The 20819-nt window shown below is 42.9% G+C and overlaps 1 protein-coding gene across 1 annotated transcript; it reads left to right on the top strand.

Annotated features, from left to right (window-relative positions):
* Positions 1-1827: 1827 nt before the first annotated feature.
* On the top strand, positions 1828-19507 carry LOC124851945 (mucin-2-like; the record flags this gene model as incomplete). The annotated part of the gene is given in 8 exon segments (XM_047340146.1): positions 1828-3121; positions 8696-8722; positions 8852-9056; positions 10079-10202; positions 10293-10475; positions 16174-16770; positions 17761-19422; positions 19424-19507. Coding segments are annotated over 8 exon segments (4176 nt in total), but the record flags the coding sequence as incomplete, so codon positions are not given.
* Between the last annotated feature and the right edge of the window lie 1312 nt (positions 19508-20819).

Below are 20819 nucleotides of genomic sequence, written 5' to 3'. Positions count from 1 at the left end.
CACAACAACTACTCCAACTACCACTACCACAACCCCAACTACCACTACCACAACAACTACTCCAACTGCAGCAACTACTCCGACTACCACTACCACTACCACAACCCCAACTACCACTACCACAACCCCAACTACCACAACTACTCCAACGACCACAACCACAACTCCAACGACCACAACTACTCCAACTACCACTACCACAACCCCAACTACCACTACCACAACAATTACTCCAACTGCAGCAACTACTCCGACTACCACTACCACTACCACAACCCCAACGACCACTACCACAACTCCAACGACCACAACTACTCCAACGACCACAACCACAACTCCAACGACCACAACTACTCCAACTACCACGACCACAACTCCAACTACCACAACCCCAACGACCACTACCACAACTCCAACGACCACAACTACTCCAACGACCACAACCACAACTCCAACGACCACTACCACAACTCCAACTACCACTACCACAACTCCAACTACCACAACAACTACTCCAACTACCACAACAACTACTCCAACTACCACTACCACAACCCCAACTACCACTACCACAACTCCAACTACCACAACAACTACTCCAACTACCACAACAACTACTCCAACTACCACAACCCCAACTACCACTACCACAACTCCAACTACCACAACAACTACTCCAACTACCACTACCACAACCCCAACTACCACTACCACTACCACAACTCCAACTACCACAACAATTACTCCAACTACCACTACCACAACCCCAACGACCACTACCACAACTCCAACGACCACAACTACTCCAACGACCACAACCACAACTCCAACGACCACAACTACTCCAACTACCACGACCACAACTCCAACTACCACAACCCCAACGACCACTACCACAACTCCAATGACCACAACTACTCCAACGACCACAACCACAACTCCAACTACCACCAACACAACTCCAACCACCACAACAACTACTCCAACTACCACAACAACTACTCCAACTACCACTACCACAACCCCAACTACCACTACCACAACTCCAACTACCACAACAACTACTCCAACTACCACAACAACTACTCCAACTACCACTACCACTACCACAACTCCAACTACCACAACAACTACTCCAACTACCACAACAACTACTCCAACTACCACTACCACAACCCCAACTACCATTACCACAATCCAACTACCACAACAACTACTCCAACTACCACAACAACTACTCCAACTACTACAACAACTACTCCAACAACCACTCCAACTACAGCAACTACTCCAACTACTACAACAACTACTCCAACTACCACAACAACTACTACAACTACAACTACTCCAACTACCACAACAACTACTCCAACTACCACTACCACAACCCCAACTACCACTACCACAACTCCAACTACCACAACAACTACTCCAACTACCACAACAACTACTCCAACTACTACAACAACTACTCCAACTACCACAACAACCACTCCAGCTACAACAACTACTCCAACTACCACAACCCCAACTACCACTACCACAACAACTACTCCAACTACCACTACCACAACCCCAACTACCACAACAACTACTCCAACTACAACTACTCCAACAACTACTCCAACTACTACAACAACTACTCCAACTACCACAACAACACCTAACTACTACAACAACTACCACAACAACCACTCCAGCTACAGCAACTACTCCAACTACCACAACCCCAACTACTACTACCACAACAACTACTTCAACTACCACTACCACAACCCCAGCTACCACAACAACTACTCCAACTACAACTACTCCAACAACTACTCCAACTACCACAACAACTACTACAATTATCTAACTACTACAACAACTACTCCAACTACCACTAACACCACCCCAACTACTACTACCACAACTCCAACTACCACAACAACTACTCCAACTACCACAACAACTACTCCAACTACTACAACAACTACTCCAACTACCACAACAACTACTCCAACTACCACTACCACAACCCCAACTACCACAACAACTACTCCAACTACAACTACTCCAACAACTACTCCAACTACTACAACAACTACTCCAACTACCACAACAACTACTCCAACTACTACAACAACTACTCCAACTACCACAACAACCACTCCAGCTACAGCAACTACTCCAACTACCACAACCCCAACTACCACTACCACAACAACTACTCCAACTACCACTACCACAACCCCAACTACCACAACAACTACTCCAACTACAACTACTCCAACAACTACTCCAACTACCACAACAACTACTACAACTACTCCAACTACCACAACAACTACTCCAACTACCACTACCACCACCCCAACTACTACTACCACAACTCCAACTACCACAACAACTACTCCAACTACCACAACAACTACTCCAACTACTACAACAACTACTCCAACTACCACAACAACTACTCCAACTACCACTACCACAACCCCAACTACCACAACAACTACTCCAACTACAACTACTCCAACAACTACTCCAACTACTACAACAACTACTCCAACTACCACAACAACTACTCCAACTATTACAACAACTACTCCAACTACCACAACAACCACTCCAGCTACAGCAACTACTCCAACTACCACAACCCCAACTACCACTACCACAACAACTACTCCAACTACCACTACCACAACCCCAACTACCACAACAACTACTCCAACTACAACTACTCCAACAACTACTCCAACTACCACAACAACTACTACAACTACTCCAACTACCACAACAACTACTCCAACTACCACTACCACCACCCCAACTACTACTACCACAACTCCAACTACCACAACAACTACTCCAACTACCACAACAACTACTCCAACTACTACAACAAATACTCCAACTACCACAACAACTACTCCAACTACCACGACCACAGCTCCCACTACTACCAGCACAACTCCCACTACAACAACTCCTACTACTACAGTTGATCCCTGTAAGGGAATGACGAGCGGGCTGGTCTCCAATCCCATAGACATTGGTTCTTATTACAGCTGTAGCCCTGATGGAGCGTTCCTCCAAACATGTTCAAAGGGATTGGAATTCAAGAAAGAAACCAGCAGCTGCCAATAACCTTAAAGAGTTGCAAGTTATATTTTAATATTTATCCTTATCAACTGAAGTAGTCACTATTACCAATAAAATAACTACAATTTCTTATGATCATTCAGTTGTTTGTTTTCAGCCTCACTAATCTACACATAATTTGAAAACACAATTTATACTTTATCATTAACATTATAGACGAAACTACGAACATTTACAGATTTATTTCCACAATCTCCAGTCACCAATCAAATATCCTCTAATCCATGTATGTTTAATGTACAACATTATTTATTTTTATTTATTAACATGTCATACGAACAACTGTACTGTGTCGTTACAACTGTTGTCTTGATTCTATCCTTAAATCGTACCTGTATGTATGTTTTTGGTCTCCTTTCCTTAATCATTTATCTAACTTCATTTGCTTCATTATATGGTTGATGCATACACACTGTATGTTGTGTAGGTGTATCTAACCCTATTGCATGGATATGTTCTTGTTGGTCTTTATTTAGCACTCCACTGACCAGATTTGTCTTACATGGTGACACAATGGTTGTGTATAAAATAATTCAACAAATGAAAGTTTCCCATATTTAGTTTAGATTTGTTTGAAGTTTGATTATTGGTTGGTTGTCATTTGTCTGTCAGATGCTTATGAGATAAATGGCCCAATACCGTGGAAATAAGATAAGACCCTTCACTTTATTCCATTCCATGCTGCATACCCTTTATATTGCAGATGACAAAAGATTAGAATTTAAATCGTTTTTAACATCTCTTTTTATTGGGATTTTTGACATTGAGCATATAATTCATAAGGGAAAAGGGAGAATAAGAGGAACAGGATTAAATAAATAACAAAATAAGTAATGAATTTATCAATTAATAGAAAATAGACAAAAAATTTAGATCAGATAAATTCCTATTCACATGTACAAAACATAGCAGCAGAGCCTGAAGGTGCAGAACTCAGCACTAGTTACACATTTCAGACAATACTATGGTGTACTGTGAATTCACATCAGATATGATGTGAGAGAGCTGAGGAACGTATCCAGACACAATTAATCAGAAAAAGAGAGTAAAATTTGTGGATGAAAAAATACATTTTAGGAAATGTTGTGGGAAGAGAGGATATCGTGTAATATAGGTAGAGAGTTGGTTGGAGCTTCCAGTTTAATAATATCCCTTTACGTGCTAGAAGGGTTGCAGACTTTCTCATGATATATTCAGAGCCTGTTGGAACGGGATCTGATCCTTTTATTCCAAAAACAAGTATCCATAGGTCTCCCTATAATGACAGATAGTGCAACTGACATTGAATGCATGCACACTTTGTATTTAGTTACATTTTGCAAAGCCAACCAGTGCACCACTTTGAACTGTAAACACTTTGTTCAGGAAGATTCTTCCATGATAACTTTACCCAAATCATTAACAACTTGTACAGATATTCTTAGGCTACTAGCGCAAGTGCTAGTAGCCTCATTAGCAGTGCCAGTGAAGTCTCCACAGCACCTGCTAGCAGCAAACGGCGAAAAACAGTCAGGAGATATGACGCAGGTTACCTCCTATTTGGATTCAGTTGGAGCGGGACGGAGGAAGAGCCCAGGCCGCAGTGTGTGGTATGTGGCGATGTTCTCAGCAATGAATCCATCGCATTAGGGCAGCACGATATAAGAACAACATGCAATATGCGATAACTTAGTTTAATATCGCGATGACGATATGACTTGCGATAAATAAACATAAACAGTCCCTGGCTACGGAGACAGAGATCAGGGACAGCTCCACGAGGGGAGAAGGCGCACAGCCCGTCCGCAGCGCCACTAAGTCGGGGCAGACACCAGGGAGCCCTGCACAGCTCCGCTTAGTCCACACACGGTGTTAATGTGGGGTCTTTTCATCCATGTTTGGACTGAAAAAAACGTCAGTTTTCAGCGACTCTGTCATTAATTTACATCCTGTCTGGTGTCTCTGTCATTCTGTGAGCTGCGCCAACCGCGTCGAACCAAACGAAGCGCGCCGCCAACTCCTCCAGCTCCACATCAGTTTCCTGAGTTTACAAAGTCTGTGGTTTTTACTCAAACTGAGTTTATACACGTGTCCGATCACACTATGTGAGAGCGAGAGAGAGAGAGAGAGAGAGAGAGAGAGAGAGAGAGAGAGAGAGAGAGAGAGAGGCCTGACGGCTGATGAATGCGCGCGCTGCTCTGAATAAAGATTTAACTCATTAATTAAAGTATCGATCATTATGTGTTGATATTGTGTCTTATCTTATCATTGACACTCTTCCTACCACTGATTTACACAAAACATGAGCATGTTTTCTACACTCGGCTGAATGTATATGGGTAGGATGTATGTACTTGTGTATGTGGCCAGAGACGATCACATTATTCATGTTGTATACTGTGTACTGTTCCAGGTCTGCCACTCTGCTCTCTAGTAGGCTACTCGCTTGTCTTTGTCTGCGTTCTGGATCTGTGGAGCCTTCACCTCCTCGACCAGGTCAAGGATGCCCTCATGCTGCTTCCTCGGCGGACTGGTTCTTCTTGAGACCCATGTAGTCCAATGCTGCTAGGTGCTCTGCTAGTTGAGTTGCTGAGTATTTTCATGCATTACATGTCACTGTTATAAGGGTTCAGATTTGTGGATGCAGACCTGGAAGTCCCTCTGTAGGCAAGCATTAGTGACTTGAATATAATTTTATCATAACTACTGTATAACTTGCACATACATATCAATTAGAGAGAATTAGGAAAACTGAATCAATAAATCAATGCAATTGAGCTCTTTAATTGATTCTATGAATATGATAGGATATTAAACTTTGTCATCTTTAACTTGTGAATTCTACAATTCATTATCATAATAAAATATTCTTTATGTAATGCAGAGACAAACAACCAAATATCAAGCATCACCTTGTGTCACGTGGGCGCCTCACTACAGAACTTGTATAAGTTTAAAACAACATGTACCTATCACCCAGGGAGGAGGAAGAATTCAATCATGAAGCAGAACCTGTTTGGCAAATGTTCCCACAAATGTCAGCCAACAACGATTGTGTTGTGTCCTGACTTCTCTATAACAGCTTTGTGTTGGGAGCTCAAGCAAAAACACAATATTTGTTAATTCCCATTTGGCTCTGCAGGTGACGAGTGAGGCCACAGTGAGGGCACTTGATGTAAGGAGACGCTCAACCAGTTAAACCTGAGGGAGCATCTCCTGAATCCATCGTACTGTGAACTGATCACAAACTACGAAGGTTTGGAAGATATAAATGAAATATTTTATATGATATTAATGATCAAATATGCATCCCATACTTTGGATTTCCCTTCTGTTGTCCTGGAGTTTCAATTTCCCCGATTTTTCACCTCACATTATTAAATTTCCACATCTGCCCCTCCACTACAAGCACACAAGCAGACAGACAGAGAGAGAAAGAGAGGGGGGGGGGGGCTATGAAGACCATCATCATTTACCCCTGAACCCCGACATTGAACGGGTTACATACAACAACAAGGGGAGAAAGCAGAATCGCAGGCTGACCGGCGCGGAGAAATGCGCGTCCGGTGTGAACAGCCAGGCGGCAGAGTGCTTGAGAATGGCGCTTACGCGTCCGGTGTGAACAGCCAGGCGGCAGAGTGCTTGAGAATGGCGCTTACGCGTCCGGTGTGAACCCGGCGTAACCCAGTTGGGTGTGTGTGCCATTGTGTGATGATACTTCTTATATGTAAATTATTATTTCTTTTGTTATCCAAGTTAACCTTTAGTGTTGGTGTGTTCTTGCTGGTTTAGTTTTACACTGTGTAATTAGACATGCATTTTTTGATGATGATGGTGCTGTGGCTCCTCTGCACTTATCCTTGCCTTGTTCTGTTCATTTATTGTGCGTCTGTGTTTAACAGTTGTTGTACTTTTACGTACATTGCATCGTATTGTGGTGACGTGTCAAACTTCTGTGTTGATTTCAGGAGGTTAACAACTGGGGGTGAAAACTCAGTATGATCTTTTCATTATGATATTTCAGCCGCCTGAGGGACATAAGATGGATTTGTTGATTCTGAAACCATTTAAACAGACTGACCCTGTCTCTGGTGTCAGTTTGTCATTTATGTCACACATCCCTCCTCTCATAATTATCAAATATCAAGTGTCAAAATGAACTAAAAGAAAAAAACTGTTAAAAAATGATCAACATGCTGTTGAATTATTTTTTACACGTTTTTAAATGTACTAAATGTTCCCCCGTCACCTGACGTCAGGTAATTGAACCGTCTTTTGTCCACATTTCCATCAGGGTATAATTACTTTGGACATTGCAACACTGCATTAACTATCCACACCCAATGTAACTACCACACCCTGGGAGCTATATACCCAATTTAACAGCCAGAAACTCATCAGTCCTCCATCAGTCACAGTGGAGACAGTAGATGCTTCTTTCACCATTACCTTTGTAAGTATCCCTTTTGCTTTGATTTAATTGTACAACATTACATCAGATTTAACCGCTGCTGTACTATACCGGCTCTCTAACCAACTCACGCGCTGAGATTGTGTGATTATGATTATGATGATTGTTATTGAGCTTTATTATTTTTGTATTGATCTTTTTTGATAATTTTTTCATTCTGTTTAGCTCAGATCAAACGTGGTAGTGTATGATAAGATTCATTGGGATTAAACATGAAATAAAATGAAAAAGATCTGATATTTAGGTAAGAGCTTTCCCGACCATGCAGAGCTGTCATCAAGGGAGATGCTATTTTACAAAGCAGCAGTCGGTTCACAATGTACCACTTCCACTGGGCTATGGAACACTCATAGACCATATAGGCAACACCTGTGCATATATTCTAAGACTACTGGCAACATCTTGTTGAGCTCTTGAAGATGTGGGGAGTTGTGGCCAATGGAGCACTTGGTCTGAGATTGTGGTGCAAGAGTGACACCTACTGGCAGTGGATACTGAACTCATAACCTTTAAGACGGGTGACCTATTTCTGAGATGAATTCAAAGCTTTTTTCGGGGGCCCACCATCACAACTCATCCTGTGTGTATATCTAAAAATGACACAATACTAAGCAAATCAGCATAAATAGCATTATTAGACTAAAAAGCTAAAACATTTCAAAACAGTTACAATATGACAATATTTATAAAAATATATAATTAATATGGAACTAGAATAAAGGGAAAATGCTGAAATGAAATGAATGTTGAGTGCTCAGAGTGAAGATTTGTATGAATAATGTTTATAAAAATATATTTTCTTAATTCTTTCTTTTCTTTCCATATAGTGACAACATGTGCAACATAATTCTGACAGCAGGTAAGGCTCACTAACCAAGTAAAACACTTTCTTAAATATTCCACTCAACCAGATCTTAAAAACACATTTTTATACTTAAAGTGACAAAAAGAAAAGGTGAAACCTTTGGAATCACCTGATTTTTCGAGGAAATTTCAAAATGTGGTCACAAGGTTCAAATTACATGTGGATTTAGATGAACTGACCAGTTCACTTTTATAGTTAACCTCATAATGATCCACTCTTTATCTTTGAAGGTCTCTGCCTGATCATCGCCAGCTTCGGTAAGAGGCACTTATTAATCATAACAGTTCTTCGAGCAAATAAATAAAGTTCCTAAGTCAGTTTGATAAAACTGCTGTCTTTGAAAACCAATTCATTCTAATTCAAACTTTTTGTTATTCATGTCTCAGGCTCTTCCGAAAGGCTGGTGTGTTACTTTAACAGCTTGGCCGAAGATAGACCAGACGCCGGGAAGTTCACGATTGAGGATATCGATCCGAACAAATGTACCCATCTGATCTACGCCTTCTCTGACATCAATGAATTCAATGAGCTGGTCCCCACTAGAAGAGCAGAAATATTTCGCTATCAGTTGTTTAATGGGCTCAAAACCAGGTTAGAACATCAGCTTGTTCACATTTTAAAAATCATTTCAAACTTTTTATTTTTCCAATAATTACTTAAATGTTATGCTCCCACAGAAATCCTTCACTCAAAACCCTGTTGGCTGTTGGTGGCCCAACCTTTAACAAAGAAAAGTAAGTTATACTTCTATGCATACATACGTACAAACATACGTACAAGAATTTCACATTTGGGCATTTTTATGAGTCCAAAAACAAGTGTAAGCAGTACTAAAGTATGTTGGTATTTGTAATGCTTTGTCCATTCATGTTGGGTTTTTGTTTGTGATTTGCACATCCAGCATAATACATGGTTTAAATGAAGCAGCACATATGGTTTGTGCCAAGCCACTGCGGCGAGTGCAAACTGGGAGCAATGATCATTTAATAAGCTTTTATATTTTTATATGACTCCTACTTGTGTGTCCTGCTTTTTTATTATTTTATCGTAGCCTATTAAAGATGTTAATAACTCCATATTATAATTAAGTGGATATTAAGAGCACTGTGTTAAATGTTTATCAGATTCACTACGATGGCGTCAACCAAACAAAAGAGAACAACATTCATCCAGTCTGCTGTCGCATTGCTGAGAATATTTCAGTTTGATGGGTTAAACCTGGACTGGATGTACCCTGTGGGAGCAGGAGGCGACCCAGACAACAAGCAGAAATTTACACTGTTGTGCAAGGTCAGACCCTTTCCTCTGAAACTCAAAGAAATATGCCATAGGATCTGTTTTTGTAGGATGTTAGACTTGACTGAACTATGTTTTTGTTGTTGTTGTTGAGTAGGAGCTCAATGCTGCCTTTGAGACTGAAGGGAAAAAACATAACCGTGACCGATTAATCCTGACAGCAAGTGTCTCTGCTGAGAGAGAGGTCATTGATGCCAGTTATGAAGTCGAAAAGATTACCAAGTAAACTAATCTTTTATTTCATAAATAATTACAATACACCCATGATCACATGTCAAAGCACTTTGGTCAACATGACTTCCTCTCTATTCTAACAGGGACCTGGATTTCCTCAATGTGCTGACGTATGACTTTCACGGCCCCTGGGAAAATGTCACAGGACATCACAGTCCCTTATACGTGGGATCCCAAGATACTGGAGACAAAATCTACTATAATACTGTAAATACCATGATTCATACATAGATTGTCTGAACCCCTATCTATGAACAGATGCACTCTGATCTTTATTGTCTCCCCCCCACACTGTAGGACTCTGCCATGCAGTATTGGTTGGACACGGGAGCACCTGCACAATTGCTAAATTTGGGACTAGCTGCATATGGGCGAGCTTTTTCCCTCTCCTCTGCATCCAGTGATGTTGGAGCTCCAGCCAGCGGCCCTGGTGAAGAAGGCTGCTACACTGGTGAAGAAGGATTCTGGGCCTATTATGAGGTATTATTATATTACTATGAGCTGGGAATGTAAGTAATTTATATTATTAGTGTTTTTTGTACAATAAAGGTGGGACCAGGCCAAGCGTGAACCAACCTTTAGACACAGTGGGATTACAGCTACACAAGTTGAAAGTGTTTCAAATAATCCTTGTGATGAACCAAGAATCAGATATTGAGGAGTTCTGGAAATATTCATCTCATTTAATTCCAGCTATGGGTTGCACTTTACTATGAACCAACATTAGAGCACTAGCATTAGCTGCCTTACTCAGTTAGTTCTGTCCGTTGCCCAGTGATTCCAAAAGCAGGCCAATAACGTGAGGTTCAATTTCGCATCTTGTTTGGTCTGAACGCACCATAAAGGTCTGAACTCTATTTCTTTACATCTATATGAGTAATGTGATGCTTCTTTTCAGACTTGCCTTTATACTGAAGGGGAGATGGTCCAAAGGATTCCCGATCAGAAAGTTCCATATGCCATCACAGAAAACCAGTGGGTTGGATTTGATGACACACGCAGCATTAGTAAGAAGGTAACCATCTGTTAAATTGAGTTATAACGATGCAAACGACTCAGAACTCTGTTTAGACGTATACTGTGTTTTGTTAACATGCAGAAGTATTTTCCTCTTCGTCCTCTCAGGTCAGTTACTTAAAAGCAAAAAACTTTGGAGGAGCCTTTGTTTGGTCCCTGGACCTGGATGACTTCAGCGGAAATTTCTGTAACCAGAGCAAAAGTCCCTTCATCAGCCACCTGAATTCACTCCTGGTTCAAAGTAAGACATTTGAAAAAGTGTGTGTAGTGAGGTAGTGATTTATATTTTTATATTTACTGAACAAGTTTTATCAGCTTTTATTAACTTGATGTTTTCTCGTTGTAAACGTCCTTTCTGTTTCTCTTTAGGAATCTAAGTAGTGACGCTCAGGAATAAAAATGTATGATGTGATGATCAAGAAGCTTTTAAAGCAATTAACCCAATGTTCCTGTTATTTTAGGTTCGTCAACCTCCACTACCACAGCCTCAACTCCAACTACCACTACCACAACCCCAACTACCACTACCACAACTCCAACTACCACAACAACTACTCCAACTACTACAACAACTACTCCAACTACCACAACCACAACTCCAACCACCACAACCCCAACTACCACAACTGCAACGACAACAACTCCTACTACTACAGATCGCGTTAAAGGGGCCTGTAATGGAAAGAAGGATGGGCTGTTCCCCAATCCCTCAGACAAAGGTTCTTATTACGACTGTTCAGTTCCAGTGCTCCGAAACTGTCCAGTTGGAGAGGAATTCAAGAAAAAAGACAGCAAATGCGAAACAACTACAACTACTACAACCACAGCTCTCACCACCACAACTCCCACAACCATTACCACAGCAACTACTGCAACTACCACTACCACAACCCCAACCACCACTACCACAACAACTACTCCAACTACAACTACTCCAACTACCACAACAACTACTCCAACTACCACTACCACTACCACAACCCCAACTACCACTACCACAACCCCAACCACCACTACCACAACAACTACTCCAACTACAACTACTCCAACTACCACAACAACTACTCCAACTACCACTACCACAACCCCAACTACCACTACCACAACTCCAACTACCACAACAACTACTCCAACTACCACAACAACTACTCCAACTACCACAACAACTACTCCAACTACTACAACAACTACTCCAACTACCACAACAACTACTCCAACTACCACGAGCACAGCTCCCACTACTACCAGCACAACTCCCACTACCACAACTCCTACTACTACAAGTAGTGTTAAAGGTGCCTGTAATGGAAAGAAGGATGGACTTTTCCCCAATCCCTCAGACAAAGGTTCTTATTACGACTGTTCAGTTCCAGTGCTCCGAAACTGTCCAGTTGGAGAAGAATTCAAGAAAAAAGACAGCAAATGCGAAACAACTACAACTACTACAACCACAGCTCTCACCACCACAACTCCCACAACCACTACCACAGCAACTACTGCAACTACCACTACCACAACCCCAACCACCACTACCACAACAACTACTCCAACTACAACTACTCCAACTACCACGACCACAACTCCAACTACCATGACCACAACTCCAACTACCACTACCACAACCCCAACTACCACAACTCCAACCACCACAACAACTACTCCAACTACCACGACCACAACTCCAACTACCATGACCACAACTCCAACTACCACTACCACAACCCCAACTACCACAACCGCAACTCCCATGACCACAACTCCAACTACCACTACTACCACTACCACAACTCCAACTACCACTACAACAACTCCAATGACCACAACTACTCCAACTAGCATGACCACAACTCAAACTACCACAACCCCAACTACTACTACAACTACTCCACCTACCACTACCACAATGCCAGCTATCACTACCACACCTCCAACCACCACAACTACTCCAACTACCACTGCCACAACCCCAACTACCACAACCACAACTCCAACTACCACAACAACTACTCCAACTACCACGACCACAACCCCAACTACCACTACCACAACCCCAACTACTACTACAACTACTCCACCTACCATTACCACAACGCCAGCTACCACTACCACACCTCCAACAACCACAACTACTCCAACTACCACAACCACAACTCCAACTACCACAACAACTACTCCAACTACCATGACCACAGCTCCAATGACCACAATCACAACTCCAACTACCACAACAACTACTCCAACTACCACGACCACAACCCCAACTACCACTACCACAACTCCAACGACCACAACTCCAACTACTACAACAACTATTCCAACTACCACAACTCCAACTACCACAACCCCAACTACCACTACCACAACTGCAACGACCACAACAATTACTCCAACTACGACAACCACAACTCCAACGACCAAAACAACTACTCCAACGACCACAACCACAACTCCAACTACTACAGCAACTACTCCAACTACCACTACCACTACCACAACCCCAACTACCACAACTCCAACTACCACAACAACTACTCCAACTACCACAACAACTACTCCAACTACCACAACCACAACCCCAACTACCACTACCACAACTCCAACTACCACAACAACTACTCCAACTACCACAACAACTACTCCAACTACCACTACCACAACCCCAACTACCACTACCACAACTCCAACTACCACAACAACTACTCCAACTACCACAACAACTACTCCAACTACCACAACAACTACTCCAACTACCACAACAACTACTCCAACGACCACAACCACAACTCCAACGACCACAACAACTACTCCAATGACCACAACTCCAATGACCACAACAACTACTCCAATGACCACAACTCCAACTACTACAGCAACTACTCCAACTACCACTACCACTACCACAACTCCAACTACCACAACAACTACTCCAACTCCAACTACTCCAACTACCACAACTACTCCAACTACCACTACCACAACCCCAACTACCACTACCACAACTCCAACTACCACAACAACTACTCCAACTACAACTACTCCAACTACCACAACAACTACTCCAACTACCACAACAACTACTCCAACTACTACAACAACTACTCCAACTACCACAACAACTACTCCAACTACCACGAGCACAGCTCCCACTACTACCAGCACAACTCCCACTACCACAACTCCTACTACTACAAGTAGTGTTAAAGGTGCCTGTAATGGAAAGAAGGATGGGCTGTTCCCCAATCCCTCAGACAAAGGTTCTTATTACGACTGTTCAGTTCCAGTGCTCCGAAACTGTCCAGTTGGAGAGGAATTCAAGAAAAAAGACAGCAAATGCGAAACAACTACAACTACTACAACCACAGCTCTCACCACCACAACTCCCACAACCACTACCACAGCAACTACTGCAACTACCACTACCACAACCCCAACCACCACTACCACAACAACTACTCCAACTACAACTACTCCAACTACCACGACCACAACTCCAACTACCATGACCACAACTCCAACTACCACTGCCACAACCCCAACTACCACAACTCCAACCACCACAACAACTACTCCAACTACCACGACCACAACTCAAACTACCATGACCACAAGTCCAACTACCACTACCACAACCCCAACTACCACAACCGCAACTCCCATGACCACAACTCCAACTACCACTACTACCACTACCACAACTCCAACTACCACTACAACAACTCCAATGACCACAACTACTCCAACTACCATGACCACAACTCAAACTACCACAACCCCAACTACTACTACAACTACTCCACCTACCATTACCACAATGCCAGCTACCACTACCACACCTCCAACAACCACAACTACTCCAACTACCACAACCACAACTCCAACTACCACAACAACTACTCCAACTACCATGACCACAGCTCCAATGACCACAATCACAACTCCAACTACCACAACAACTACTCCAACTACCACGACCACAACCCCAACTACCACTACCACAACTCCAACTACTACAACAACTACTCCAACTACCACAACTCCAACTACCACAACCCCAACTACCACTACCACAACTGCAACGACCACAACAACTACTCCAACTCCAACGACCACAACAACTACTCCAACGACCACAACCACAACTCCAACTACTACAGCAACTACTCCAACTACCACTACCACTACCACGACCACTACCACAACCCCAACTACCACTACCACAACTCCAACTACCACAACAACTACTCCAACTACCACAACAACTACTCCAACTACCACTACCACAACCCCAACTACCACTACCACAACTCCAACTACCACAACAACTACTCCAACTACCACAACAACTACTCCAACTACCACTACCACAACCCCAACTACCACTACCACAACTCCAACTACCACAACAACTACTCCAACTACCACAACAACTACTCCAACGACCACAACCACAACTCCAACGACCACAACAACTACTCCAATGACCACAACTCCAACTACTACAACAACTACTCCAACTACCACAACAACTACTCCAACTACCACAACAACTACTCCAACGACCACAACCACAACTCCAACGACCACAACAACTATTCCAACTACCACAACTCCAACTACCACAACCCCAACTACCACTACCACAACTGCAACGACCACAACAACTACTCCAACTACGACAACCACAACTCCAACGACCACAACAACTATTCCAACGACCACAACCACAACTCCAACTACTACAGCAACTACTCCAACTACCACTACCACGACCACTACCACAACCCCAACTACCACTACCACAACTCCAACTACCACAACAACTACTCCAACTACCACAACAACTACTCCAACTACCACTACCACAACCCCAACTACCACTACCATAACTCCAACTACCACAACAACTACCACAACAACTACTCCAACTACCACTACCACAACCCCAACTACCACTACCACAACTCCAACTACCACAACAACTACTCCAACTACCACAACAACTACTCCAACTACCACAACAACTACTCCAACGACCACAACCACAACTCCAACGACCACAACAACTACTCCAACGACCACAACTCCAACTACTACAACAACTACTCCAACTACCACAACAACTACTCCAACGACCACAACCACAACTCCAACGACCACAACAACTACTCCAATGACCACAACTCCAATGACCACAACAACTACTCCAATGACCACAACTCCAACTACTACAACAACTACTCCAACTACCACTACCACTACCACAACTCCAACTACCACAACAACTACTCCAACTCCAACTACTCCAACTACCACAACTACTCCAACTACCACTACCACAACCCCAACTACCACTACCGCAACTCCAACTACCACGACCACAACCCCAACTACCACTACCACAACCCCAACTACTACTACAACTACTCCACCTACCACTACCACAATGCCAGCTACCACTACCACACCTCCAACAACCACAACTACTCCAACTACCACAACCACAACTCCAACTACCACAACAACTACTCCAACTACCATGACCACAGCTCCAATGACCACAACCACAACTCCAACTACCACAACAACTACTCCAACTACCACGACCACAACCCCAACTACCACTACCACAACTCCAACGACCACAACTCCAACTACTACGACAACTACTCCAACTACCACAACTCCAACTACCACAACCCCAACTACCACTACCACAACTGCAACGACCACAACAATTACTCCAACTACGACAACCACAACTCCAACGACCACAACAACTACTCCAACGACCACAACCACAACTCCAACTACTACAGCAACTACTCCAACTACCACGACCACTACCACAACCCCAACTACCACTACCACAACTCCAACTACCACAACAACTACTCCAACTACCACAACAACTACTCCAACTACCACTACCACAACCCCAACTACCACTACCATAACTCCAACTACCACAACAACTACTCCAACTACCACAACAACTACTCCAACTACCACTACCACAACCCCAACTACCACTACTCCAACTACCACAACAACTACTCCAATGACCACAACTCCAACTACTACAACAACTACTCCAACTACCACAACAACTACTCCAACGACCACAACTACAACTCCAACGACCACAACAACTACTCCAATGACCACAACTCCAATGACCACAACAACTACTCCAATGACCACAACTCCAACTACTACAGCAACTACTCCAACTACCACTACCACTACCACAACTCCAACTACCACAACAACTACTCCAACTCCAACTACTCCAACTACCACAACTACTCCAACTACCACTACCACAACCCCAACTACCACTACCGCAACTCCAACTACCACAACAACTACTCCAACTACTACAACAACTACTCCAACTACCACAACAACTACTCCAACTACCACGAGCACAGCTCCCACTACTACCAGCACAACTCCCACTACCACAACTCCTTCTACTACAAGTGGTGTTCAAGGTGCCTGTAATGGTAAGAAGGATGGGCTGTTCCCCAATCCCTCAGACAAAGGTTCTTATTACGACTGTTCAGTTCCAGTGCTCCGAAACTGTCCAGTTGGAGAGGAATTCAAGAAAAAAGACAGCAAATGCGAAACAACTACAACTACTACAACCACAGCTCTCACCACCACAACTCCCACAACCACTACCACAGCAACTACTGCAACTACCACTACCACAACCACAACAACTACTCCAACTACCACAACCACAACTCCAACTACCATGACCACAAGTCCAACTACCACTACCACAACCCCAACTACCACAACCGCAACTCCCATGACCACAACTCCAACTACCACTACTACCACTACCACAACTCCAACTACCACTACAACAACTCCAATGACCACAACTACTCCAACTAGCATGACCACAACTCAAACTACCACAACCCCAACTACTACTACAACTACTCCACCTACCATTACCACAATGCCAGCTACCACTACCACACCTCCAACCACCACAACTACTCCAACTACCACAACCACAACTCCAACTACCACAACAACTACTCCAACTACCATGACCACAGCTCCAACGACCACAACCACAACTCCAACTACCACAACAACTACTCCAACTACCACGACCACAACCCCAACTACCACTACCACAACCCCAACTACTACTACAACTACTCCACCTACCACTACCACAACACCAGCTACCACTACCACACCTCCAACAACCACAACTACTCCAACTACCACAACCACAACTCCAACTACCACAACAACTACTCCAACTCCAACTACTCCAACTACCACAACAACTACTCCAACTACCACTACCACAACCCCAACTACCACTACCACAACTCCAACTACCACAACAACTACTCCAACGACCACAACCACAACTCCAACGACCACGACTCCAACTACTACAGCAACTACTCCAACTACCATGACCACAGCTCCAATGACCACTACCACAACTCCAACTACTACAACAACTATTCCAACTACCACAACCACAACTCCAACTACCACAACCCCAACTACCACTACCACAACTGCAATGACCACAACAACTACTCCGACTACGACAACCACAACTCCAACGACCACAACTACTACTCCAACGACCACAACCACAACTCCAACTACTACAGCAACTACTCCAACTACCACTACCACAACCCCAACTACCACTACCACAACTCCAACTACCACAACAACTACTCCAACTACTCCAACTACCACTACCACAACCCCAACTACCACTACCACAACTCCAACTACCACAACAACTACTCCAACTACCACAACAACTACTCCAACGACCACAACAACTACTCCAATGACCACAACTCCAACTACTACAGCAACTACTCCAACTACCACTACCACAACCCCAACTACCACTACCACTACCACAACTCTAACTACCACAACAACTACTCCAACTCCAACTACTCCAACTACCACAACAACTACTCCAACTACCACTACCACAACTCCAACTACCACAAAAACTACTACAACTACAACTACTCCAACTACAACTACTCCAACTACCACAACAACTACTCCAACTACCACTACCACAACCCCAACTACCATTACCACAACTCCAACTACCACAACAACTACTCCAACTACCACAACAACTACTCCAACGACCACAACTCCAACTACTACAGCAAGTACTCCAACTACCACTACCACAACCCCAACTACCACAACTCCAACTACCACAACAACTACTCCAACTCCAACTACTCCAACTACACCAACTACCACAACAACTACTCCAACTACCACTACCACAACCCCAACTACCACTACCACAACTCCAACTACCACAACAACTACTCCAACTACAACTACTCCAACTACCACAACAACTACTCCAACTACCACTACCACACCAAACCCCAACTACCACTACCACAACTCCAACTACCACAACAACTACTCCAACTACAACTACTCCAATTACCACAACAACTACTCCAACTACCACTACCACAACCTCAACTACCACTACCACAACTCCAACTACCACAACAACTACTCCAACGACCACAACTCCAACTACTACAGCAACTACTCCAACTACCACTACCACAACCCCAACTACCACTACCACTACCACAACTCCAACTACCACAACAACTACTCCAACTACCACAACAGCTACTCCAACTACCACTACCACAACTCCAACTACCATAACAACTACTCCAACTACCACAACAACTACTCCAACTACCACAACAACTACTCCAACTACTACAACAACTACTCCAACTACCACAACAACTACTCCAACTACCACGAGCACAGCTCCCACTACTACCAGCACAACTCCCACTACCACAACTCCTACTACTATAAGTAGTGTTAAAGGGCCCTGTAATGGAAAGAAGGATGGGCTGTTCCCCAATCCCTCAGACAAAGGTTCTTATTACGACTGTTCAGTTCCAGTGCTCATAAAGTGTGAAGATGGAAAGGAATTCAAGAAAAAAGACAGCAGCTGCCAAGAACCTTAAAGAGTTTCAAGTTATATTTTAATATTTATCCTTATCAACTGAAGTAGTCACTATTACAAATTAGTATAACTACAATTTCTTATGATCATTCAGTTGTTTGTTTTCAGCCTCACTAATCTACACATAATTTGAAAACACAATTATAGATTATAGATGAAACTACAAACATTTACATATTTATTTCCATAATCTCCCCATCACCAATCAAATGTCCTCTAATCCATATATGTTTAATAAAAAACATTAATTATTTTTAATTATTAACATGTCATACGAACAACTGTACTGTGTCCTGATTCTGTCCTTAAATCGTACCTGTATGTATGTTTTTGGTCTCCTTTCCTTTATCATTTATTTAACTTCATTTGCTTCATTATATGGTTGATGCATACACACTGTATGTTGTGTAGGTGTATCTAACCCTATTGCATGGATATGTTCTTGTTGGTCTTTATTTAGCCCTTAACTGACCAGATTTGTCTTACATGGGGACACAATGGTTGTGTATAAAATAATTCTATATTGTGAGCTTAACTTTGATAAATTTGAATCAATATTACTAAATAAATAATTAAATTATGAGTAACAAATGAAAGTTTCCCATATTTAGTTTGGTTTTGTTTGAAGTTTGATTATTGGTTGGTTGTCATTTGTCTGTCAGATGCTTATGAGATAAACGGTCCAGTACCGTGGAAATAAGATAAGACCCTTCACTCAATTCCATTCCGTGCTGCATACCCTTTATATTGCAGATGACAAAAGATTA

The sequence above is a fragment of the Hippoglossus stenolepis genome, chromosome 6 (assembly GCF_022539355.2).
Source record: "Hippoglossus stenolepis isolate QCI-W04-F060 chromosome 6, HSTE1.2, whole genome shotgun sequence".
In the NCBI taxonomy this organism is placed as follows: domain Eukaryota; kingdom Metazoa; phylum Chordata; class Actinopteri; order Pleuronectiformes; family Pleuronectidae; genus Hippoglossus; species Hippoglossus stenolepis.
This window is presented reverse-complemented; position numbering and strand designations above follow the sequence as displayed.